Here is a 26,940-nt window from a genome sequence, read left to right on the forward strand (position 1 = left end):
CACACATCGCCATGCCTGGCTAATTTTTAAATTTATTGTAGAGATAGGGTCTTGCTGTGTTGCTCAGAGTGGTCTCAAACTCCTGGCCTCAAGCAATCCTCCCACCTCAGCCTCCCAAAGTAGTCGTATTACAGGAGTCAGCCACCACACCCAGCTGATTTTAATTAGACAGGGTCTTGCTCTGTTGCGCAGGCTGAAATGCAGTGGTGTGATCATGACTCCCTGCAGCCTTGATCTCCCAGGCTCAAGTGGTCCTCCTGCCCTCGACCTCCTGAGCAGCTGGGACCACCAGCATACAGCACCATGCCTGGCTAATTTTTTTCTTTTTTAAAATTTTTTTGTAGAGATGGGGTCTCACTATGTTTTCCAGGCTGGTCTTGAACTGCTGGCCTCAAGCTATCCTCCCACCTTGATCTCCCAAAATGCTGGGATTACAGGTGTGAGCTATCATGCCCAGACCCTTTTACCTTTTAAAATGTGGCTACTAGAAACTTTAAAATTATTGGCTGGGTGCGGTGGCTCACTCATGTAATCCCAGCACTTTGGGAAGCTGAGGCAGGCGGATCACATGAGATCAGGAGTTCAAGATCGGCCTGTCAAACATTGTGAAACTCTGTCTCTTCTAAAAATACAAAAATTAGCCAGGCATGGTGGCGGGTGCCTGCAATCCTAGCTACTTGGGAGGCTGAGGCAAAAGAACAGCTTGAACCTGGGAGGCAGAGGCAGGAATCAGCCAAGATTGCACCACTGCACTCCAGCCTGGGCAACAGAGTGAGACTCCATCTCAAAAAAAAAAAAAAAAATATATATATATATATATATATACACAAATGGCTCACGTTATATTTCTACTACTCACAGTGGGCCAGTTTTGGCATCTATCAGTGCAGTTTCCCCCTAAGATCAAATGTTACCTTGCTCCATCTTGCTTTTTTTTTTTTAACAGTTAAATTTTTATTATTTTTAAAATTTTTCTTTTTCCATACTTTTTTTATTTTTTTGAGACAGAGTCTTGCTCTGTTGCCCAGGTTGGAGTGCAATGGCGCAATCTTGGCTCACTGCAACCTCCGTCTCCTGGGTCCAATGATTTTCCTGCCTCAGCCTCCCAAGTAGCTGGGATTACAGGCGCGCGCGACCATGCCTGGCTAATTTTTGAATTTTTAGTAGAAATGGGGTTTCACTATGTTGGCCAGACTGGTCTCAAACTCCTGACCTCAGGTGATCCGTCTGCCTCAGCCTCCCAAACTGTTGGGATTACAGGCCTGAGCCACCGTGCCTGGCCAGACCAGGAGACTTTTTTAGACAGACAAAGCACAAAAGCAAGGAACCCAGAAGTAGTTACCATTGAAATAATGGTCTTGGAAGACCAACAGTGTTATAGGCACATGATGAAAAAATAACCAAAATAACACTAATTGCAAACAGGACATCAGAAATGTACCTTAGTGTGGTGATCCAAAAAGCCTTTTAGATTTCTGGCTTCCATTTTGCTTTAAACCGCAGTAGCGACCCCTTTGCTGTTATCTGTAAAGTCTGTGCCCCAAACATAAGGCTCTAACTTTTTCTGCCTATGTTCTGTAAATGACCAGAACCCCCAGCCTGGCTTCAGAAGACCCAGCTTCTAGACTTGAGTGCTACGGGTGGTTCATCCTTCAGATCCCCCTACCAGAGCCGGCATCCATGGCAGTTGGTCTCCTGAGTTAGGCATCAGGGCAGAGAATGACATCCTCAGGCATGGGGCTGTCCCCGGGGTGGCCTGTGCTGTGACCTACATACACTGCAGGGAGGAATGGGCTCTGCATAGGGGCAGCCCGGAGAGTATCTGGGGGCCTTTGTCCTTTCTGAAATTGCCTCTTAACTGCTCAGCCCACTGGGCTTCCATTTAGGTGCTCACTCCTTGGGAGCCACTGTCCTGGGGCCGAGCTCCCTGGCCCCTCTTACTGTGGTTTACTGCCCCCTACTGCCTGCTCCCTTCCTCTGACCGGAACTTTTTTGCCTTCTTGACTTCCAGGCTGAGTCAAACAGCATAGAAAAATTCCAATCCCCTTCCCCCCCCACCAACTAGCCATCTGAAACACCTCATCTCTCCAAGTCTCAGTTTTCCTATCCGTGAAATGGAGATGATAATAATCTCCACTTCAAAGGCCGGTTTTAAGGATGAAATGTGAGAATCCAAATAAAGTATGCAACACCAAACCCAGCACCATAGCTGGTACTCAGTACATTTTCAATATTATCATTATTATTTTATTATCATTGTAAGAAATATTTTTCCAATCATTTAAGTGGCCCATAAATGAGAATTATGAATGTCTAGGAATGGTTAGAATGTACTTATTTATTTATTTATTTCTTGAGACAGGGTCTTGCTCTGTCGCCCAGGCTGGACTGCAGTGGCACAATCACAGCTCACTGCAGACTCAACCTCCCAGGCTTAAGTGATCCTCCCACCTTAGCCTCCTTAGTAGCTGGGACTACAGGCATGCTGCCACCATGCCTGGCTAATTTTTTTGTATTTCTTGATGGGGATTTTGCAGTGTTGCCCGGACTGGTTCTCAGACTCCTGGGCTCAAGCGACCCACTTGCCTCAGCCTCTCAAAGTCCTGGGATTACAGGTGTGAGCCACCACACCTGGCTGGAATTTTTTAAATTTAAATTTAATTTTAAATTAATTAATTTTTTAAATAGACGGGGTCACGCTACGTTGCCCAGGTTGGCCTCAAGCTCCTGGCCTCAAGTGATCCTCCTGCTTCAGCCTCCTAAAGTGCTGAGATTAGTGGCGTGATAAGCTACCACGCTTGGCCTGGTTGGGATTTTTTGAGTGCCCACGTACAAGAATAGCATCATAGAGGAAGCACCAGGCAGAGCAGATGGCTTTCCCAGCCCTGCGGCATGTTCTCCAAACACCATTGACAAAGACACTATTGATAGTGCCATCTCATAGAGAAACCTGGCACTACCAGAGGCTACTGCCCCACCTAAGCTCCCTAACCCCCGCTTACCCCCCGATGCAGGTCAAAGTCCTAGTTAGGCTGGGTCCGTAGGGAAAGGCACCCCATGATCACCAACTGACAGCAACTCCCACTCTGCAGATCCCTCTGCTGGGGCGTTTTGAAACCAGAAGTCATGACCAGGCACCGTGGCTCATGCCTGCAATCCCAGCACTTTAGGAGGCCAAGGTAGGAGTATCACTTGAGGCCAGGAGTTTGAGACCAGCCTGGGCAACATAGTGAGACCCTCCCCCCATCTCTATTTTAAAAATTAATTAATTAAAATTACAATTAAAAAATATCCCAGTCAGGCACAGTGGCTCATCCCTATAATCCCAGCACTTTGGGAGGTTGAGGCAGGTGGATCACCTGAGGTCAGGAGTTCAAGACCAGCCTGGCCAACACAGTGAAATCCCATCTCTAGTAAAAATACAGAAATTAGCAGGGCATGGTGGCATGTGCCTGCAGTCCCAGCTACTCAGGAGATGGAGGCAGGAGAACTGCTTGAATGCAGTGAGCTGATATCACATCACTGCACTCCAGCCTGGGGGACACAGTGAGATTCCATCTCAAAAAAAAAAAAAAAAGAAAGAAAAAACAGAAGTCTACTCAGACAGCCTGTACAGCACTTGTCTGTACAGCACTCCACCCTTTGCTTAGGTCTCAAGTCTCAAGACTTTTTGGGCAACTGAAAGTAGCTCCTCCCTACAAAAAACCCTGACTCTCTCACGTATTAAGAGTCTTCCTCTGTCTTCCTAGGGAGAGCAAAGTGCTCCCTGTCACTGTGTTGTCACTGGGTCCTTTCAGAGAGAATTTCCTCAGTCTTATATGTGTTTTTTTTTTTCCCCCTCTGTTTCCCAGGCTGGAGTGCAGTGACACGATCACAGCTCAATGCAGTTTTGACATCCCTGGCCCAAGCAATCCTCTCACCTCAGCTTCCCAAGTAGCTGGGACCACAAATGTACACCACCACGCTTAGCTAATTAATTCATTAATTAGGGAGAGATGGGGGTCTCACTATATTGCCCAGGCTGGGCTCAAACTATCCCCCTGCCTCAGCTTCTCAAAGTGTTGGGATTGTGGTCTTGAGCCACCATGCCTGGTCTTGAATGTGGTTCTGAGAGGGGGAATTATAGGCCAAGTCAGAGAAGAATCTGCCCAAAGAAAGCCATTTTCACTCCCAATTCCATACAGAGTGACTCTCTGGTAGAGGATGTTTCAAGGCCATTGCTAGCCCTTAGTTGTGACGATTATTTTAGAAACACAGTGAGTTTTCTTTTTTCTGCTTAGTGTTCACACCACACTTATCACCCTCACACTTGGTTCCTTATAAAAATCCCAGCTATTTTTAAGGAGAAATTTATTATTCTAATTTGTAGCCCCAAAGGGCTAAGAGAAGAGTGCAAAATTATTTCTGAACCTGTTTGACAATGAAATGCCACACCAAAGTCATCCTAAGTGGGAATCATCTGGTATTATTAGCAACCCCCAGGGAGGGATGTGACTTTCTTTTTTGCGCATCCTAGGTCAAGGAGCAAATCAAGATTCTCTCACTATATTTACATCCTTGTTGCACTTTGGAGGCTCTTGACCTCCAAAAGCCCATCTGCTTAGGAAGCAGGAAGGAGACCCTTTGTGACCATTGGCTGGAACAACACTCAGTGAACCACGAGCAATGGGGGTTCCAAGGAAAGGGCCAACCTGTTCAGGGGGCGAGGAGTTCATTCTCTTCCTTCAGAAGCCTTGCCATTCTCATTTGCTATCCCTTTGCCCTTAAGTAGATTATCCTTTCGGAAAGGAGAAGCTTGACCTAGTAATATTTCCTGTCTTCCCAAGGACAGCCAGGGCCAGGCCTGGGTTGGGCTGCTTGGGGGCGGGCAGTGATTGATAGAAACCTGCTGCCAGTGCCGGTCTTTCATTCCTGGGTTGCAGGAAATACTGAGGATGGGAATGTACTGCTTGAACTTATCGATCTTGATCTTCAAATTCTCTGCTAAGCGCCTGGGTGCAGGCACATCAGATAAGGTCTTGATCAGTTTATACGTTGTCCTCCACATATTCCCTATCTCCTCCGCAATTTGCTCAGCATTCAGTAAGAAGAGGGGTCCTGAAATAGAAGAGCGAGGGAAGGGTCAGACCATCATGTGGATGTTAGTCATGCATACCTTTAATTCCCTGAACTTAGAGCTGTGCCTCCTGTCGTTTAGAGACTGGAACACATATAGGCTTTGAGGATCTGAAACCTGCACTTAGCCAGTGGAACCTTAGGTATGATATAGGACTTTTCTAAGCCTCAACAGTAACTCCTGTGACACACGGGTAATAATGGATACCCTGGAGGGTAATTGTGGAAATTCAGTGAGATAATGTATAGTGGCTAACATAATGCCTGGCACATAATGGATGTACAATTAGCATATCAATAGTTTTTTGTTTTGTTTTGTTTTGTTTTCGGCCAGTTGCAGTGGCTTACACTTGTAATCCCAGCATTTGGGGAGGCCACGGTGGGAGGACTGCTTGAGCCTAGGGGTTTGAGACCAGGCTGGGCAACATAGTAAGACCCTGTCTCTACAAAAATAAGAAGAAAAATAAAAAAGAAAAAAAAATTGTTATTGCTTTTAGAAGCTGCTATAATAGTAATAAAAAGTGCTTCACAAAAGCCGTGAAATATTAAACATTGGGGAAAGGTGAATGAAGATATGAGAGGTCTCCGTTTTGTTCCGGCAATTTTTATGTAAGTTTGAAATTATTTTAAAAACAGGGCAGGGCACAGTAGCTCACGTCTATAACCCCAGTACTTTGGGAGGCTGAGGCAGGCAGATTGCTTGGGGTCAGGAGTTCAAGATCAGCCTGGACAACATGGTTAAACCTCATTTCTACTGAAAATGCAAAAAATTAGCCAGGCGTGGTGGCACGCTCTGTAGTCCCACCTATTTGGAAGGCTAGGGTAGAAGGATCACGTGAGCCCAGGAGGTGGAGGTTGCAGTGAGCCAGGATAGTGCCACTGCCCTCCAGCCTCAACAGAGTGAGACTCTGTCAAAAAATATATATATTTTAAAAACAAAGAGTAACACCTCATTGTTTAAACTTGCTCCAAAACACTAATTTCCTTCCCCTTCCTTTATTTTGCTAAGAACCTTTAGCATTTGGGTTTCATATCTGGCCAAGACCTTTCCATGCTACTGCCCCTGCTTGGATATTTCAAATTGGTATTAACTCTTGCTATGTGATGTTGCTAACTTACTCAAAGACACTTTTCTTTCAGGAGTGCTGAAACTAAATATAACTTCGTTAATTTCACATGCTTCATCAACCCAACATTTTTGTTAAGTAATCAAAAATTTAAATTAAAAAAAAAAAAGTATCTTTCATGCACCAGGAAATATTGTAGGTGCTGGGCTAGAATAGAAAGGCACCTACGCGACAAGTGAGTAGCCTCTACTTGGGAGGGTTTGGCTGAATTATCACAGTGACTTTCCCAGTAGGATGAATAAATTAGGTAAGGCTAACACTTCATTGTTCCCACTCTATAGTTGTAAGAGTGAAGCACAAACAGAGTGACTTGCCTGGGTTATTTGCAATCACTCAGGCAAAAAGGAGTAGTAGAATTTCTGTTAGAAGAAATTTCCCTCTGGTTATGATTATCTAGAGACAGCCTGAACTGACAAATCTATATCTACAACAAGAGAGAAGAATATAAAACAATCCAGGGATTTTAGACACTGCTATTTGAAGAGCAGTTATGGATCCCTTTATCCACATGCCTCGGTAGCTTCTCACCTCATAGCTTATGGCAAGGCTATATTCTGAAATTCTAACTCTGATCTTAAAGGATGAGACAGCAGGTGGAAATGTTTGTAGCCCTGTGGATACAGTCAACTCAGTCGAGATTCAAATATGGAGGTTGCAGGAAATATTAATAACTTCTAGGGTCCTATCCAGTCCGGACATTCCAGAGTTCTAAGAAACATTGCTGAAGTCATTCTTCAAGGTTAATGATCTTCAGCCCCATGAATGTAAACAGATAACTTTTAGGCAAAGCAGCAATGTGAGGCCATGCAGCTAACCACGTCTGCCTATTCTAACTCCCACTAAATGATCAAAGGCAGATAATAAAGGAAAAACATGTGTCTCTACTGGAAACTAAAGAAGGTGCCATCCAAATGTGAGCTACAGGGAGAGATTTCTGTAGGATATTCACAGTAGTTTTCCAAGTTTAGCAGGCATCAGAACTGCCAGGAGGGCTTGTTAAAACACAGATTTCTGGGCCCCATTCCCAGAGTTTCTGAGTCAGGTCTGGAGCGAGGCCCCAAGATTTTGCATTTTTAACACATTCTCAGTTAATGAGAATGCTGCTTTGTCCTGGAACCATACTTTGAAAGCCATTGCAGGGGAAAAGTGGAAGCAACACTCACTAGGAATCCCATTGCAGAACTTGCTGCTTACCCATGAAGAGGGATATGTCTAGCAAAGTAACAGCCCTGCCAAAGCTGACTTTTAACAAAGGCAACTTGATCCCTTGATAAAATGTTCCATTCAATAACAGCAGAGTACACATTCTTTTTTACTGCAAATAGAACACTTACCAAGGTGAATCTTATTCTGAGTCATAAAACAAACCTCAATAAATTGAAAAGAAGCAAAATCATGCAAAGTGCCTTTTATGACCATAATGGAATTAAATTAGAAATAACAATAAAAACATAACAAGAAAATTTCCAGTGACTAGAACATTAAACAACACACTTATAAATAATCCATGGGTCCTAGAGGAGTCTCAAAGCAATTATAAAGTACTTTAAATTGAACAAAATTTGTGAGGTACAACTATAAAGGAGAAATTTGTAGCATTAAAAAAGGAGAATGTTCTAAAATAAATCATCCAAGTTTCTACCGTAAGTAACTAGAAAAAGAAGAGCAAGATAAACCAAAGCTAGCAGAAGGAAGGAAATGATAAAAATAAGAACAGAAATACGTTGAAAACAAAAATAATAAAAAAGATTATTGACACTAAAAGCTGTTTCCTTAGAAAAATAAAATTGATAGGCCTAAAAAAAGACGAACTTCTAACAAGACTGGTAAAGAAAAAAGAAAGAAGATGCAAATTACCAATATCAAAAATAAAAGATGGGATATCACTACTGACCCCTCAGACATTAAAAGGGTAATAAGGGAATGCTATAAACAACTCAATGTATATAAATTAGACCACTTTTTTTTTTAATGAAGCCATTCCTCAAAAAATACAAACTTCCAAAAACTTACTCAAGATAAACTAGAATACCTGAATAGTTTTATAACTATTGAAAACATTGAATTTATAGATTAAAAATTTCCAAAATATAAAAACTTCAGAATCAGATGGTTTCACTGGAAAATTCTGCCAAACATTAAAAGAAAAAAAAAAACCACACAAATAAGAAAAGCTGTATAATCTCATCTAAAAAATAGAAGAGGAGAATACATTTCCTAACTTATTTTAACAGGTCAGCAATACCCTGATATAAAAACCACACAGATATATTACAAACAAAACAAAACAAAAACCAAAACCCTACAGACCAGTATATCTCATAGACACTAAAATTCTCAACAAAATATTAGGCATGGAAACTGAATCCAGCAACACATGAAAAGAATAATAGACCATGTCCAAGTAGGGTGTATCATTGGAGTGTAAGGCTGGTTTAATATTTGAAAATCAAACAATGTAATATACAGTATTAACAGTCTCAAAATTTTCTGTAATTTGCAACAACATGGATGGAACTGGAGGACATTATGTTAAGCGAAATAAGCCAGGCACAGAAAGCCAAATACTGTGTGATCTCACTATCTGTGGAATTCAAAAATGTCAATTTCACAGAAACAGAGTGTAGAAAGGCAGTTACCAGAGGCTTGGATGAGGGGGAGAGATGGGGAAGGAAAGGAAAGATGTTGATCAAGGGTACAAAGTTTCAGTTACACTGGAGAAATAAATTTTAGTAATCTATTGTAGTGCATGGTGACTGCAGTTAATAATTATTGTATATTTCAGTTGGGTGAGGTGGCTCACACCTGTAATCCTAGCACTTTGGGAGGCAGAGGCAGGTGGATTGCTTGAGCTCAGGAGTTCAAGACTGGCCTGGGCAGCATGGCAAAATCCTATCTCTACCAAAAATACAAAAAATTAGCTGGGTGTGGTGGTGAGCATCTGTAGTCCCAGCTACTCAGGAGGTTGAGGTGGGAGGATCACTTGAGCCTAGGAGGCGGAGATTGCAGTGAGCCAAGGTTACGTCACTGTGCTCCAGCCTGGGTGGCAGAGCAAGACCCCATCTCAAATAACAGTAATAATAATAATAATAATAATAATGTCTTGTATATTTCAAAGTTCTAAAAGAATAGATTTTAAATATTATCACCAGAAAAAAAATGATAAATTGGTGAGGTCATGGATATGTTAATTAGCTTGATTTAATCTTTCTATGATGTATACATAGATCAGAATATCACATTGAACTCCATAAATATACGTAACTACTTGTCAACTAAAAATAAATAAATAAAAATTAGAAAAAAAAAAAAGAGAAAGAAAATCCACCAGAATCAACAAAACAAACTCCTGGAACTAATAAGTGATTGCAGCAGGAGCACACGATACAATATTAACATTAAAAAAAAAAAATAAAAAAAATTTTTTTTAACATTAAAATATTAACATTAATATTAATACAATATTAACCAAAAAAAGCACAGGATACTATATTAACATTAACATTTCCAAGATAGCATCAATGAACAGTGGAATTTGAAAGTAAAAGCATAGCCCAGGCGCGGTGGCTCATGCCTGTAATCCCAGCACTTTGGGAGGCCGAGGCGGGTGGATCATGAGGTCAGGAGTTGGAGACCAGCCTGACCTAACATGATGAAACCCTGTCTCTACCAAAATTACAAAAATTAGCCAGGTGTGGTGGCAAGTGCCTGTAATCCCAGCTACTCAGGAGGCTAAGACAGAAGAATCACTTGAACCCAGTAGGCAGAGGTTGCAGTGAGCTGAGATCACGTGATTACACTTCAGTCTGGGCAACAGAATGAGACTCCGTCTCAAAAAAGAAAAAAAAAAAGAAATTAAAAGCATAATACTATTTACATTGGCACCCTAAAAAGTAAATTTGTACTTGGGCACAAATCTACCAAAATATTTGCAAGATCTATATGAGGAAAACCACAAAAAACTCTGATGAAATAAATCAAAGAAGATGTAAATAATAGAGAGATATTCCATAATCATGGATAGGAAGACTCAGTATTGTTAAGATGCCAGTTCTTCCCAACTTGATCTATATATTCAACACAATCCCAGTAAAAATTCCAGCAAGTTATTTTGTGGATATTGACAAACCGATTCTAAAATTTATACAGAGAAGTAAAAGATCCAGAATAGCCTACACAATATTGAAGGAGAAGAATAAAGTCAGAGGATTGATACTACCCAGCCTCAAGAGTTACTATAAAACTATAGTAATCAAGAAAGTGTGGTATTGGCAAAAGAAAGTCACACAGATCAATGGAACAGAATACATAACCCACTCAGAAATAGAACCACACAAATATAGTCAACTGGTCTTTGATAAAAGAGCAAAGGCAATATAATAGAGAAAAGATAGCCTTTTCAACAAATAATGATGAAAAAATTGGACATCCATATACACACACACAAAAAAGAATCTAGACACAGATCTTATACCCTTCACAAAAATTAACTCAAAATGGATCACAGACTTAAATCTAAAATGGAAAACTATAAAATTCCTAGAAGATAACATAGGAGAAAATCTGGATGACCTTGGATTTGAGAATTATTTTTTAGTTACAACACAAAAGGCACAACACAAGGGAAAAAAATGATAAACTAGGAATGAAAAGATTCTCCCCTGTAAAAGACACTGTCAAGAGAATAAAAAAAAGCCACAGTCTGGAAGAAAATATTTGCCAAAAATAAAATCTGTTAAAGGACTATTATTTAAATATGCAAGGAATTTTTAAAAATTCAACAATAAGAAAACAAAACACTGAGACTTAAAAATAGGCAAAAGCTCTGAACAAACGCCTAACCTAAGAAGATATACAGGAGGCAAATAAGTATATGAAAAGATGTTCAACATCATTGCCATTAAGGAACTAGAAATTAAAACACAATGAGGGGTTGGGTGTGGTGGCTCATACCTGTAATCCCAACACTTTGGGAGGCCAGGGTGGGAGGATTGCTTGAGCTCAGTAATCTGAGGCCAGCTGGGGCAACACAGTGAGACCTTCATCTCAATTTAAAAACAATAACAACAACAACAGCCAACAATGAGATACCACTACACACCTATTAAAATGGTCAACACTCAAAACACAGACAACACTAAATGCGGGCATGGATGTGGAGCAACAGGAATTCTCATTTATACTGGTGGAAATGCAAAATGGTACAGCAACTTTGAAAGACAGTTTGGCAGCTTCTTACAAAACTACACATGTTCTTACCATATAATCCAGCAATTGTGCTTCATAGTATTTACCTCAAAAAGTGAAATTCAAAAACATACATCATTTACAATTGCTCCAAAAAAGGAAATACCTATGTACAAATTTAACAAAACATGCACAGGATCTGTATGCTGAAACCTGCAAAACACTGATAAAAAGAAGTAAAAGGAGACCTGATTGAAGAGATTTAAAGTGTCCATTGATTGGAAGACTCAATGTAATGAAATGTGAATTCTTTCCAAATTGATCTATAGATTTAAAACATTTCCAACAAAATCCCAGCAGGATTTTTTGGTAGGTACAAACAAACTGATTCTCAAATTTATGTGGAAAAATAAAGGGATGAAAATAGTGAAAATAAAATTTGAAAAAGAAGAATTAAGTTAGAAGAATCACACTATGTGATTTTAAGACTTTCTATAAAAATACAGTTGTCAAGTTGATGTGGTATCAGTGAAAGGCTTGACATATAGATTGACAGAACAGAGTCAAGAAATCAACCCACAAAGATATGGACAATTGATTTTTGACAAAGATACAATTAAGTGGACAAAACAAATTAATTTTTTCCAATTACTGGAACCATTGGACATTTATATCTAAGACAATGAACTTGAACTAAGCCTCATATTTAAAAAAATTAACTCAAAATGGACCATAGGTCTAAATGTAAAACCTAAAACCATAACAATTCTAGAAGAAAATACAGGAGAATATCTTCATTACCAGGGTTAGGCTAAGAGTCCTTAGAGATGATACCAAGAGCACAATCCATAAAAGAAAGATTGATATGTTGGACATCATCAAAATTAAAACCTTTTTGTCTGTGAAAGACACTATAAAGAGAATTAAAAAACAAGCCACGGACTTGGAGAAAATATTTGTAAATCACATATCTCACAAAGGGCTTGTATCTAAAATACGTAAAGACCCCACAAAACTCAACAGTAAGAAATCAAACAACCAATTAAACAAATTGGGTAAAAGACTTGAACAGACACTTCACCAAAGAGGATATACAAATGACAGGTATGCACATAAAGAAATGTTCAAGATCATTAGGCATTGGGGAAATGCAAATTAAAATCATAATGAGACACCACAACTACTTATGAGAATGGCTAAAATAAAAAATACAGGCCAAGCACAGTGGCTCACACCTGTAATCCCAGCACTTTGGGAGGTTGAGGCAGGTGGATCACGTGAGGTCAGGAGTTTGAGACCAGCCTGGCCAACATGGTGAAACCCCGGCTCTACTAAAAATGCAAAAATTAGCCAGGTGTGGTGGCATGCTCCTGTAATCCCAGCTAAACGGGAGGCTGAGGTGGGAGAATTGCTTGAACCCAGGAGGCAGAGGCTGCAGTGAGCCGAGATCACACCACTGTACTCCAGCCTGGGTGACAAAGCGAGATCCCCATCTCAAAAAAAAAAAAAAAAAAAAAAAATACGGACAATACCCAGTGGCTGGTTGATAATGGTTTGGCTGTGTCCCCATTCAAATATCATCTTGAATTATAGTTCCCATAATCCCCACGTCGTAGGAGGGATCTGGTGGGAGGTAACTGAATCACGGGGTTACGTTTTCCCATGCCGTTCTCATGATAGTGAATAAGTCTCACGAGAACTGATGGTTTTATAAAGGGCAGTTCCCCTGCACATGCTCTCTTGCCTGCTGCCATGTAAGATGTGCCTTTGCTACTCCTTCACCTTCCACCATGATTGTGAGGCCTCCCCATCCATGTGGAACTGTGAGTTCATTAAACCTCTTTTTCTTTATAAATTACCCAGTCTCAGGTATTTCTTCATAGCAGTATGAAAATGGACTAATACACTGGTGAAGAGGTGGAACAACTGGAATTATCACACGTTGGTGAGGGATGCACAATGGCACAGCCACTGTGGAAAACAAAAGTTGGGCATTTTCTTATAAAGTTACACATAGACTTTAAATACAATTCAGCAATCCACTCCTGGGCATTTACCCTAGAGAAATAAAAGCTTATATTGACACAAAAACGTTGACATAAATATTCACAGCATCTCTATTTATAATAGTCTGAGAGTGAAAACAGTGGGTAAATGGTTAAGCTGGTGTATCCATAGAATGGGATACTACTCGCAATAAAAGGAAATGACCTACTGCTACATCCAACAACTTGGATGAATCTTAAAGGCAGTATGCTGAGTGAGGGAAGCAGTCTTGAAAGATTGCATACCGTATCATTCCATTTATAGGAGGAGCCTCAAAAGGACAAAATTATAGGAACAATGAAGAGATCAATAGTTGCCAGGGGTTACAACTTGGGGGAGGATTTGACTACAAGGAGACAGTCCAAAGAAATTTATTGAGTTGACGAAATTGCTCTGTTTTCTGATTGTAGTAGTGTTTATATGAATGTAAACATCTGTTAAAATTCATAGAAATGTATGCCAAAAATGTCCATTTTAATGTATATAAATTTAAAAATAAAATGTAAAATATTTTAAAAATACAATACCTATTTCTAATAAAAACACTTGGTAATTTACAAAATTTTTTTTTTGAGACAGGGTCTCACTCTGTCTCCCAGATTGGAGTGCAGTAGTGCCATCACAACTGACTGCAGCCTCAACCTCCCAGGTTCAAGCAATCCTCCTGCCTCAGCCTCCTGAGTAGCTGGGACTACAGGTGCACACCACCATGCCCAGCTAACTTTTCCATTTTGTTTTTAGTAGAAATAAGGTCTTGCTATGTTGCCCAGGCTGGTCTTAAACTCCTGAGCTCAAGTAATCCTTCCACCTTGGCCTCCCAAAGTGCTGGCATTACAGGAATGAGCCACCATGACCGGCCTTGTTGTGTTTACAAATACTGAAGCACTAGAAATTTGCTAAAGGCTCAAACCTAAGGGTCTCTGATTTTTTATTTTTTTGAGACAAGGTTTTGCTCTGACACCCAAGCTGGGGTGTAGTAAGCAGATCACAGCTTACTGCAGCCTTGATCTCCTGGGCTCAAGCGTTCCTCCCATCTCAGCTTCTTGAGTAATTGAGACTACACATGCACCACCACACTTGGCTAATTTTTTATTTTTTGTAGAGACAGGGTTCTCACTATGTTACTGAGGGTGGTCTCGAACTCCTGGGCTCATGCAATCCTCCTGCATCAGCCTCTCAAAGTGCTGGGACTACAGGTGTGAGTCACTACACCCAGACAAGGATCTCTGATTTTGTCCTCTGTTCTTAAACACCCGCCACAGGTGATATCATTCACGGCTTTGATTGTAATCTACACATCAATAATTCCCCAACATAAATCCCACCTTCCAAATCTCTCTCCTAAAATCCACCGACATACTCAATGGCTAGTTAATATTCCCATTTGATTGTTTCCAGATGCCTCAATGTATTCAAGTTGATGGGTTGTTTTTTTGTTTGTTTTCTTTTGTTTTGTTTTTTTCCCCAACAAATCTGTCACTTCTCTTGTTCAGTGATGGTAATACCTACCAAATTCCCTGAGCCAGTCATCTGGAAGTTGGTTCTTTGCTGTTAGTATCCTCACTCATCCCTGAAGTAAGAGAACCAAGTCTTGGAGAAGCTAAGTAACTTTTCCCAAAGGTCAGTAAGTTCTTTAAGCATTAAAATTCTTACCTTTGAGGCAATAAAATTCTTACCTTTGAGAGGATAGTAACTCTCTTCCTCCCTGCCCCTTAACCTATATCGGATCAATCATTAAGTCCTGTTGATTCCAACTCCTCAATACCTTTCTGGACCCCAGATCCTAGAGTAAAAGGGTAGTTTACAGATGTCTATGGCACGCTGGCCTTTCCTGAAGCAGCACCATCGTGAAACTGCCATCTGTTCTCCCACCATCTGCAACTCTAAATCGTGACTCTGGGTGGCTGCCTATTGTGTTTTACCCTGGAAATAGATCTGGCTCTTTCTCCACCTTCCATTTTTATTATCACATCAGATACTTTTGACTGTGGCTGCCTTAATCTGGAGTGTCAGAATCTGATTAAAAGTCCAGCCAGATTCTTAAGTGCAAACCATATTTCAGAAGCGGCTGGGTGGATCCTCCACCCCATCCCCATCTGTCCCAGCAGAGTGAGATCACCACATACCATTCATCCATTCCTCCGACTTGGTGCTGAACTCATAGGCTGTTGACCACAGTTGCTCATAAGGCACTTTGTTCGTCAGCATGGCCTGCAGAAGAGGGTAGGTACTCTTCTCCTTTTCCAATAGCTCTTCCTCCTTATTGATCAACTGCAAGGCAAAAGGAGATGCTGTTTATTGGATGGGTTGTTCTCCTAAACCCTAGAAGGCACCACGGCAAACTCCTCAGTGCCTTTAAAACCAAGTGGAGGGAGATGCTTATTCATCTGGAGAGCAAGAGAGGAAACTAAGGCATGAACTCAAGCAAGAATGTCCCTCTGCCACCTCCAAGGACCTTGGCAGCTGAGGTCTGTCTGGTTAAAACTGTAGAATAATCAGCTACTTGCCCTGTCATCTCTGTTTCCACTTTACGACAGCCATATCTCCACTTTCATAATTTTCATATGTACTTTAGCTACATATATGATGTTACCTCCTTGTACTGACTTGCCTTGGAGGTAAGAATTTTAATGGTTAAAGAACTTACCAGCTAATCTTTGGGGACAGTCACTTAGCTTCTCCAAGACTTAGTTCTCTTACTTCAGGGTAAGTGAGGATAATAACAGTACCTAATCCAAAGATGCGTTAGAGGCATTAAGTGAAATATTGTATATGAAGCTCTTGACCATTGCTGAGCACATAATGCTCAATATATGTGAACAATTACCTTACTATACTTTCTTCTTTGGGTGCTCAGAAACTAACAAAGGGAAAGGTCTGGCGTCATGAAGGGATGTGGGAAAAGTTAGTTGAAAGTACCAGTGAGCCAGGTGTGGTGGCTCATGCCTGTAATCCCAGCACTTTGGGAGATTGAGGCAGGTGGATCACTTGGGGTCAGGAGTTCAAGGCCAGCTTGGCCAACATGGCGAAACTCTATCTCTTTGTATGGCACTAAAAATACAAAAAATGAGCTGGGCATGGTGGCGCATGCCTGTAATCCCAGCTACTTGGAAGGCTGAGGCAGGAGAATCACTTGAACCCAAGAGGTGGAGGTTGCAATGATATGAGATCACTCTATTGCACTCCAGCCTGGGCAACAGAGCAAGATCTTGTCTCAAACAAAAAGACAAAACAAACAAAACAAACAAACAAACAAACAAAAAAAGAAAATACCAACGAAAGAACTGGCTAATGAGTTCATCAATACTATCCACCTAGTAGATGCTCTTAGGAAATTCACAACCAAGTATCAGAACTGATAGATCAGTACAGCGTCATAAGTCCCCATCTCAAGATCCCAAACCTCAAACTCTGCCAACGCCTGATTTAGGTTCTTTGAAAGCTCATTCAGCTTTTCAACATTGTGCTTCATTTCTTCCGTAGTCATCACTTCGCGCTTCCTAAAACCTTCCAGTTCTCTGTGGTAGCCCTCAAGTCTCGACTCAAATTCTGAGCATCTGAAAGTAAAGACAGCCTGGTCACATTTGAACTTTGCATTCTGTGCACTTTCAAAACATCAGCACTGCTTGCCCATATTTAAGCCTGCAGAGATTTGATCAGGTACCTGCAGATTTCCTACCCCAATCCTCCCCCACTCCATCTTTCTTTCTCTCTCTCAAGATAAATGAAGATGAAAAAATAAGTTAAACTATCTATAAGACCACCTCCCAGAAATGGAGCTGTTGTGAGCCTGTTGGTGGTTAAACATTTCCAGGTATTTTCCTGTACATGTAAATATGTATATGATATACGTACACATATACATACTGTTTATTCATTCGGCCATTAGACATTTATTACTGAGTGCCTAATATATTTTATAACCGCCCTAGGCATCAAGAATAGATTTGTGAAGTATGCTATTAAGTTCTCTACCTTCATGGAGCTTGTATTTTAACTGAAGGAGATCTAGACAATAGACATGGATGGATGGATGGATGGATGGATGGATGGATGGACGGACGGATGGATGCTGGATGAATGGATGGATGGATGGATGATGGATGGATGGATGGATGGATGGATGGATGGATGGATAGATGAATGGATGGATGGATGGATGGATGGATGGATGGACGGACGGATGGATGCTGGATGAATGGATGGATGGATGATGGATGGATGGATGGATGGATGGATGATGGATGGATAGATGGATGGATAGATGAATGGATGGATGGATGGATGGATGGATGGATGGATGGATAGATGGATGGATGGATGGATGGATGGTTGGATGAATGGATGAATAAATCCACAGACAGGACAAACAATAAAATATTTCTGTTAGTAATAAAAGCTCTGAAGAAAATAAAACAGGGCAGAGTGACTAGCGGACGGAAGTGGAGGGCTACTGTAGCTAGAATGATCAGGAGAGACCTTTCCAGAGATTTATCAACTTCATCCATATTATCAACAAAGCAGGTCTCAATGAGAACTGCTCCCTTTTTCTAATGAGGTAGAATAATATAGTGTGAAGTGGACAGGGTCTTGAGACAAACAAGCTAGCTTCAAATTCCCACCTTGCCACTTAGTAGCTACGTAGTCTTCGGAAAGTCGCTTAAACTGTCTGTGCCTCGGGTAGATAAAACAAGGATAGAAAAAGTACCAGCTTAACAGTTAAAGTCAACGAGAACAACAACAACAAGAAAAGCTCAGAATTGAGCCTTGTATACATTAGTCAATACATAAGTGTTTGCTCACATTCACTAAATGGAAACTCTATACATACAGTTGATTTTTACTTATTTATTTATTTTTACCCAGCCCTGTTTAAGGAAATAAATATCTGTCTTGTCTCCTTAATTCCTTGTTGTATCTTCAGCAGTTAGACCATCTGATACACAGCAAATAATCAATACTCTTTGAACAAATAAGGGAACATGTCACTGAGATCAGCTATAGTGACATTTCATAAATTTGGTTATCCTAAGAATGCTCAATTCTGTTATGGCAGTTTTAATGTTGCTTTTTTCTTAAACACAATTTAGAGAATTTTCAAGTGGTTTGAGTCTCTCTCTCTCTCTCTCTCTCTCTCTCTCTCTCTCTCTCTCTCTTTCTTTCTTTCTGAAGTGCAGTGGCACAATCTTGGCTCACTGCAACCTCCACCTCCCGGGTTCAAGTGATTCTCCAGCCTCAGCCTCCCAAGAAGCTGAGATTATAGGTGCCCACCACCACACCCAGCTAATTTTTGTATTTTTCATAGAGACAGGATTTCACCATGTTGGCCAGGCTAGTCTCAAACTCCTGACCTTAGGTGATTCACCCGCCTTGGCCTCCCAAAGTGCTGGGATTACAGGCATGAGCCACATATTCCAGCCTCCATTCCTTTTCTCAGCTTCTTATTTTTGTTTTGTAATAAGATATAATTTTAGATTCAGGTCTGTGTTCATTTTCAGGAATATCCTTAGTGTAAAAACGTTTCATTCATTCACTCATTAAAATGGTGAACATCCACTATAAGCAAGGAACCATGTTCTATCCGAATCCTTAGGCTTTGGTGAAACACAATGTCGGGTGCTCTCCCTAAGTAAGACATCTTCTCTTCTTCCTCCAGGGTGCCAAAGCGTTTTCCTTTGCCCTTTTGTGGCAGAGAGCAGCAGTTCACATCCCTGAGTCATCCATCGTGTAAATTTCATATAACTTCCAGAACCATGGAACCTACCACTGAAATGACGGGGGAGGAAATGACGGGGGAGAGGGTCAATGCTTATTATTCTTCTGCTGTCCACGCAGTTAGGTGCTGCTAAGTGCCTTTTCACATCATTAAATTATTTTTGAAGCTCCAAATACCATACTCACCTAGAAATCTCTGATGAAAGCAGTTTTGAATTCCTTCCATAGGGCAACGGCATGTAAGCTCAGTGATTACCTTAAATTATTACTATTATTATTGCTTCTAATTTCTTTTTTTTTTTTTTTAATTTTGAGACAGAGTCTCACTGTATCGCCCAGGCTGGAGTGCAGTGGCGCAATCTCGGCTCACTGCAAACTCCGCCTCGTGGGTTCACACCATTTTCCTGCCTCAGCCGCCCGAGTAGCTGGGACTACAGGTGCCCGCCACCATGCCCAGCTAATTTTTTGTATTTTTAGTAGAGACGGGGTTTCACCGTGTTAGCCAGGATGGTCTTGATCCCCTGACCCTGTGATCCGCCCGCCTCGGCCTCCCAAAGTGCTGGGATTACAGGCGTGAGCTACTGCGCCCAGCCTATTGTTTCTAATTTTTTATAATTGCTAAGTACCTTATAGTTTCCAAAGTACTTTCATGTCCCCGGAACACACACACATACAAACAAATGTTCCTTTACTTACAATGGGGTTACATCCCTATAAACCTATTGTAATTTGAAAATACTGGAAATTGAAAATTCATGTAATACACCTAACCTACTGAACATCATAGCTTAGCCTAGCCTACCTTAAATGTACTCAGAACACTCACATTAGTCCACAGTTATCATCTAAGACAAAGCCTGTTTTATAATAAAATATTGACTATCCCATGTAACTTACTATATACTGTACTGAAAGTGAAAAACAGAATGGTTGTATGGGTACTCAAAACATCACTTTCACACCATCAGAGAGTCAAAGAATCGTAAGTTGAACCATCGTAAGTCAGTGACTAGCTGTGCGTATGTATGTGTAGGTACGTAAATTTCATACATATTTCATATAAATAAATTCCAATATATTATAGTCCATAGAATAATACAATCATTAGCAAACAGTAGGCACTCAGGAAGTTAGGTTAAATAAGAGTTGTATTTGTGGGACAATTTAGAGCATACGGGGAGGATTCTAGCAGGAAATAGAATTCATTCCCATGTTCAAAGAAAGACACTTTAAGGGTTACTTGCAGGGGTGAGATATGGATAGGATTAAAGGAACAAATAGCAGACAGTGAGGCACCCAGAGACTAGCATCAGAGGGAAGCCATTAGGACTCCCAGGCTGGGGACAATGGAAAACTGGAACCATGGAGGAGGCATTGACATCAGAGGGATGCAGGTACTGCCTCTGAGCCAGGCAGGGAGGGAGAGGAGGAAAAGCCCGATAGCTACTCTCCAACCTCCTGCGGGGCTCCATTGACAGGGCCTAGCCTGGACCGAACAGACAAGAGAATCCAACACTGCAGATTGGGCATCACCTTCCAGGTGCAGAGCCAGAGGGTAGGGTCGGGACAGCGAATGGAGAATAATCGGCAAGGAACCCCAAAATCATTAATGTGGGCTGGGAAAATAAAGCCAGGTTTCCTGCAGAGGAAGCAAGATTGTTTTCTCACGAGATGGATGGATGCATGAATATAGCTTAATCCATCTCACAGGCTATTCTCAGGATTAATGCAAAATGATGAACATAAGGATTTAAAGGTTCACCGAAGAGAGGGCTAAGCCCAGGGCTGCCCTGCTGAGCCTCTTCTAGAGCTGCCCTCTGCTGGCCTCTGCTGTTAAGAGCTGGGGAACTGGTGGATGAGATCAAGCTGAGAGTCGCCCCTCAGAAGGAGAAACGGACACTCTCCTTCTCTCGTCATAAATGACAATCGTTCCCATTCCTCACAGAGCCACCCCTCACTCCTCCTAACTTCAACAGCATTTACTGTCTCTAATTGGTCTTGCGGTAATATTCTAAAATCACGCATTAGAAGTTGATAGGTTGGAAGTTGAGCAGCAGTTTTCTCCCCCACAGAGGTCACTGTTCAAAGGGAGAAGGAAGCTGACAGTTTTGGGATTCCTACCACATGCTGGTTACCACCTAAGTGCAATCTCAGATCATCTCATTGCATCCTTCAGCACCATAAGATAGGATCTGATTCTATCCCATTCTCCCGATGAGGGGCACAGAGGCTCAAAAAGATGAAGGAACTTGCTTCTGTTCACTTATCCAACAAAAAAATGATTTTGCCACCCAAGTCGTAAGTTTACCTATATAACAAACCTGCACATGTACTCCTGAACCTAAAATAAAAGCTAAAATATATTAAAAAGCAAATAAAGTAATTGCTGGGGAAACATGATTTTACTTTCTGGTTGGACATAAAAAAAATGGTAGATATATACAGTGGAATACTACTCAGCCATAAAAAGAATGAATTAACGGCATTTGCAGCAATCTGGATGGGAATGGAGACTTTATTTTATTTTATCTTATTTTATTTTATTTTATTTTATTTTATTTTATTTTATTTTAATTTATTTTATTTTTTGAGATGGAGTCTCGCTCTCTTGCCAGGCTGGAGTGCAGTGGCGCCATCTTGGCTCACTGCAACCTCTGCCTCCCGGGTTCAAGCGATTCTCCTGCCTCAGCCTCTCGAGTAGCTGGGACTACAGGCCCGCATCACCACACCCAGCTAATTTTTGTATTTTTAGTAGACACAGGGTTTCACCATGTTGGCCAGGATGGTCTCAATCTCTTGACCTCATGATCCATGCACCTTGGCCTCCCAAAGTTCTGGGATTACAGGCATGAGCTACTGTGCCCGGCCAAGAAACTATTATTCTAAGTGAAGTAACTCAGGAATGGAAAACCAAACATTGTATGTTCTGACTCATAAGTGAGAGCTAAACTATGAGGATACAAAGGCATAAGAATGACACAATGGACTTTGGGGACTCCGGGGAAAGGGTGGGAAGGGGGTGAGGGATAAAAGACTACAAATTGGGTTCAGTGTATACTGGCCAGGTGATGGGTGCACCAAGATCTCAGAAATCACCATTAAAGAACTTACTCATGTAACCAAATACCACTTGTTCCTCAAAAACCTATGGGAAAAAAAAATCAGTTCCACAGAAGAGGGTGTAGAGGGTGTGTTTGGGGGGCTGGGGGGCAGGGTGGGGGAGCTGGGACGTATATGGGAATTCTTTGTACTTTCTGCTGAATTTTGCTGTGAATCTAAAACGGCTCTAAAACATAGTCTATTAATTTAAAAAGAAATCAATTTCTTCCATCAGGCTAAGTTCTGGGCTCCAGGGCCAGTATCCACTCAGGTGGAGGGAGGAAAATACACACATACACTCACAAACACACACATACATGCACACACACACAGATTTTTTGCACTCCCTGGGGAGCACACTTAGGCCATATTTTCCAGGTAGCAACTATACAGGTTGACCCTTCAGCCCAAACTCTCCCATTCGGTGTAGAAATCCCTGCTTTTATCTTGTAAGTATTTGCAGGAATTATGGCAGCTCAAGTTGGGAGTGGGAGCTTCTTATGTGAAGGGGACAGGGTAATTGATACGAATCTGCAGGTCATAATCCAAATGTGAACCTGGAATGGGTGTGTGTGTGTGTGTGTGTGTGTGTGTGTGTGTGTTTGTAAAACCACGTGCATGGCACTTGGCCTGCTTCCCTTGACATTATTGGATTTGTCAGTATGTCTATATTTTCTATGTCGCTGGATTAAAATCTTTATTTAGCAGGCAAACACACATATATGTCTAGAATACAGCATAGCACATCATGAAAATCCGCAATAAATACCAACTGAATTGACAAATAATGAAAGAATAAGTGATTACAGCCACATTAGCTCTGAACAAGTCCAGCTGCAAAATAGGCAATTTCTCAGCCCCCTGCCATGCCTTTATTATCTCTGTCTTGATATCCTACAGATCTGTGGTCTCCAGTGCAAGGCTGACAACTTCACTGTTATTATTGGGGAGGCCATTATAACATGCCACTAGTTTCGCCTTTTTCTCTCTGCACTGCCAAATTGCAATTATTCGAGGCAGGAAGGGAAGACATTAGCAGAGGTTACTACAGTGAAGCAGTCTTAAAGAAAACATCCCTCAGTGGGAAACCAAAGGAAATTCCTTCTCCACCAATTGTTTTCAGACTTCGCCCACACATTGCTGTGGAGTGGGGTGGGGGATGGTTTAGACAGAACCAGGAACCTGCGGCATGGGTGAAGAAGTCAGGCCTCATTTCCAAAACAATCCCAGACTCTCCCGGTACCTTTTAATCAGATCCATTTCTGCCTGATCCCTCTTGTGAAGGAGCAAGTTCCGGCTGTTTTCAAAGATATCTTCAATCTGGTCTGGCCAGAGGAACAGAGTGCTGTTCAATTTGATGTCCTCATCTGCAAAACACATACTGTCTGCTCCAGGACACTGTTCAGCATAGGTCAGGTCAGCATGTGGTGAATTAATTAGGCAAAAGAAGAGGTCATCAGGAGTGGTGTGGGGGTGGCAATGAATACATGGATGAGTGACAGCGACATTTGTTGACATTTGGCCAAGCTAGAAGGTAGATATTATCATCCTCGTTTGCACAGATGGCAAACACAGCCATTGAGCCTACTGGTCAAGGTTACACTGCTAGAAGGCAGCAGAGAGGAATTCAAATCCAGGTCCAACTAATTCCAAAGCCTACGTTCTAACCTCTCTGCTTGATTGCCTTCCTAGGCTAGGTCTGAGTCAAGTCAGAAATCCAGGATGATGCTCTGGTTCCACAATTCAAACTATTTCACTTCATCTGCATGTCGGTTTCCCTTTTGGTTAAATGGCAGCCATGGTAGCAAAGTCAAAGGCCCCACCCATTTTATGACTCTGGTCAATTAAAATGTCCACGCTGGGTTTCCTTTGTGAATTTCAGGAGGCAGAGCCCACAGTGAGAGACCACAGTCTATCCAGGGGTCAAGGGCACAGTTCATGAACATGCAAGTGGATGGTTAGGGAACCACTTTTCACTCCCAGTCCCCATCTCTCCCTCCCGTCAACCTCCCCCTGACATCCATACATTGTGAACACCAAGTAATTCACAGGTATTTTCAGATAGAAAATGGCTTGTTGAGAGCTTGTCAACTTTTCCTTCAGAATCTGCTTCTCACTTCAAAACTCTAACTTGGCCCAACAAGCTTTCAAGGAGCCCTGACTATTTATTTCCTTTTATAGTATGCAGGAGCATGAAGGAAAGTGCCTCAGCCTCTTCAAAAGTGGGATTGATGAAGATTACAGATGGGTAGCTGGGGGCTGTGGCTCATGCCTATAATCCCAGCATGTTGGTAAGTCCAGGCAGGCAGATCACTTGAGACCTGGAGTTCACTTGAGACCAGCCTGGCCAACATGGAAAAACCCTGTCTCTACTAAAAATAAAAAAATTAGTTGGGCATGGTGGCACAAGCCTGTAATCCCAACCACTCGGGAGGCTGAGGCATGAGAATTGATGGAACTCAAGAGGCAGAGAGGTTGCAGTGAGCCGAGGTGGTGGCACTGCACTACAGCCTAGGTGACAGAGCAAGACCCTGTCTCAAAAAAAAAAAAAAAAAAAAAAAAAAAAAAAGATTACAGATGAGTAAAATCTACTCATTTAAAAAAAATGATTCTGCATTTGGAAGTGACTTTTCCAGGAATACCAGACACAGATGCCAAGACAGGGATCTAAGAACTGCAGGTCGGCCAGGCACTGTGGCTCATGCCTGTAATCCCAGAACTTTGGGAGGCTGAGGTGGGCGGATCACGAGGTCAAGAGATCATGACCATCCTGGCCAACATAGTGAAACCCCATCTCTACTAAAAATACAAAAATTAGCTGGGCATGGTGGCATGCACCTGTAGTCCCAGCTACTCTGGAGGCTGAGGCAGGAGAATTGCTTGAACCCGTGAGGCAGAAGTTGCAGTGAGCTGAGATCACGCCACTGCACTCCAGTCTGGTGACAGAGCGAGACTGGAAAAAAAAAAAAAGAACTGGAGGCCAAGTATCTATCTATGTCTCCTTTGTGTCTAACCAGATTCCTTTTGTATGATTCAAATTATTGTGGATATGAGTATAAAATTAGTGCCTCTAACATATGGGGACACTTGAAAGGCAGCTCTCCTGATATTTAGTGGTAGAATTCATATAACTACCCTTTTGCTCAACACTTTACCCCCAAATATATAAATACATATGGACTACTTGAAATGTTATATATACAAATATAAAATATACATATAGGTATGCATTTCGATATACACACATGGCATTGGACTTACGCGGCAGGTCTGCATAGTCCATCAGGAACTCCAGCCGTTCACTTGCGTCTCTAAGTTGCCTCCTGAGTTTGAACACAGTGACATCACTGGATTTCTTTAGGAATTCAATGAGGAATACCAGCTCCTTAGTGTTGGCAGGAACCTCACTGACTTTGTCTGCGATGTGGCTGTACTGATTACAAATGCTACAGAAAAGAAATAGCCATTGTCATCATTGTCATCATCATCATCATCACCATCATCACCATCTAAAATGACTTTCTTGTAAGACTCCATGCTCAAAAGATATAATTCCTACTAGGAAAAAAGAACAATTTCTTTTTTTATTTTTTTCCCTGCCTGCAAATCCTTGATGGATAATATTCACACGCACACTAAACTCCAGAAATAATAACAGTCGTAATGATAACAATATCTGTTATGTATTAAGCCATTATGAAGTGCCATGCCCCATTCTAATCATTTCCATATATTAACTCATTTAATCCTCACAACAATTCTAAGAGGTAGATACTACTATTATCTACACTTCGGAATGGAAGAAAGTAACATTATTGAAAGCAACATGGTATGTAGGTGTCAGAGCCAAGATCTGAACCTGGGTTAATTGACTCCAAAGCTCATACTCTTAACAAATACACCATACTACCTTTCATACACAGAACCTAGATTTAGACCAAAACACCACCACCACCACCAACAGCAATCCCTCACATTTTGTGTTGAAATAGAGCACTAAATTAATTTTTAATCTTTTTTTTTTTTTTTTTTTTTTTGAGACAGAGTCTCACTCTGTCAACCAGGCTGGATTACAGTGGTGTGATATCTCAGCTCACTGCAACCTCTGCTTCCCAGGCTCAAGTGATTCTCCTGCCTTAGCCTCCCAAGTAGCTGGGATTACAGGTGCCTGCCACCACACCTGGCTAATTTTTGTATTTTTAGTAGAGATGGGGTTTTGCCATGTTGGTCAGGCTGGCCTTTAACTCCTGACCTCAGGTGATCTGCCCACTTTGGCCTCCTAAAGTGCTGGGATTACAGGCATGAGTCACCACGCCTGGCCTTAATCACTGTTTTTAACAGTACACCAGTCAGTTTATCCTCATGGGCTGCAGGTAATCCCTGATGGCAGAGAAAATGTGCCATTACTGGGACCACCAGGTCTAACTGGCCACTTTTCAAACACAAGACTGAAACATGATGTTATTATACAGATAATTTGAATATGCTCTAATTTATGCAAAAGCAAATGACTGACGGTCTTCAGCATCTTAACTACAATGAGAAGCAAATTATCCACAATATGTCCACTCCTAGCACAGAGTGGTCCTCAACAGATGTTAACAATGATATCATAGTTTTGTTATTATTACTTGATTGTGACATGTTGATT

General features: G+C 41.4%; 1 protein-coding gene across 1 annotated transcript in view; it reads right to left on the reverse strand.

Annotated features, from left to right (window-relative positions):
• Positions 1-26,940, reverse strand: part of DNAH3 (dynein axonemal heavy chain 3) — a 211,576-nt gene that overhangs the window by 138,685 nt on the left and 45,951 nt on the right. The window contains exons 16-20 of the mRNA XM_073015222.1: positions 25,551-25,735; positions 23,533-23,656; positions 16,879-17,032; positions 15,602-15,746; positions 4,886-5,097 (exon numbers count right to left, since the gene is read on the reverse strand). Coding sequence (XP_072871323.1) covers positions 4,886-5,097; positions 15,602-15,746; positions 16,879-17,032; positions 23,533-23,656; positions 25,551-25,735 — 820 coding nt within the window. The remainder of the gene's footprint in view (positions 1-4,885; positions 5,098-15,601; positions 15,747-16,878; positions 17,033-23,532; positions 23,657-25,550; positions 25,736-26,940) is intronic.

This window comes from Chlorocebus sabaeus, chromosome 5 (assembly GCF_047675955.1).
Source record: "Chlorocebus sabaeus isolate Y175 chromosome 5, mChlSab1.0.hap1, whole genome shotgun sequence".
Classification (NCBI taxonomy): Eukaryota; Metazoa; Chordata; class Mammalia; order Primates; family Cercopithecidae; genus Chlorocebus; species Chlorocebus sabaeus.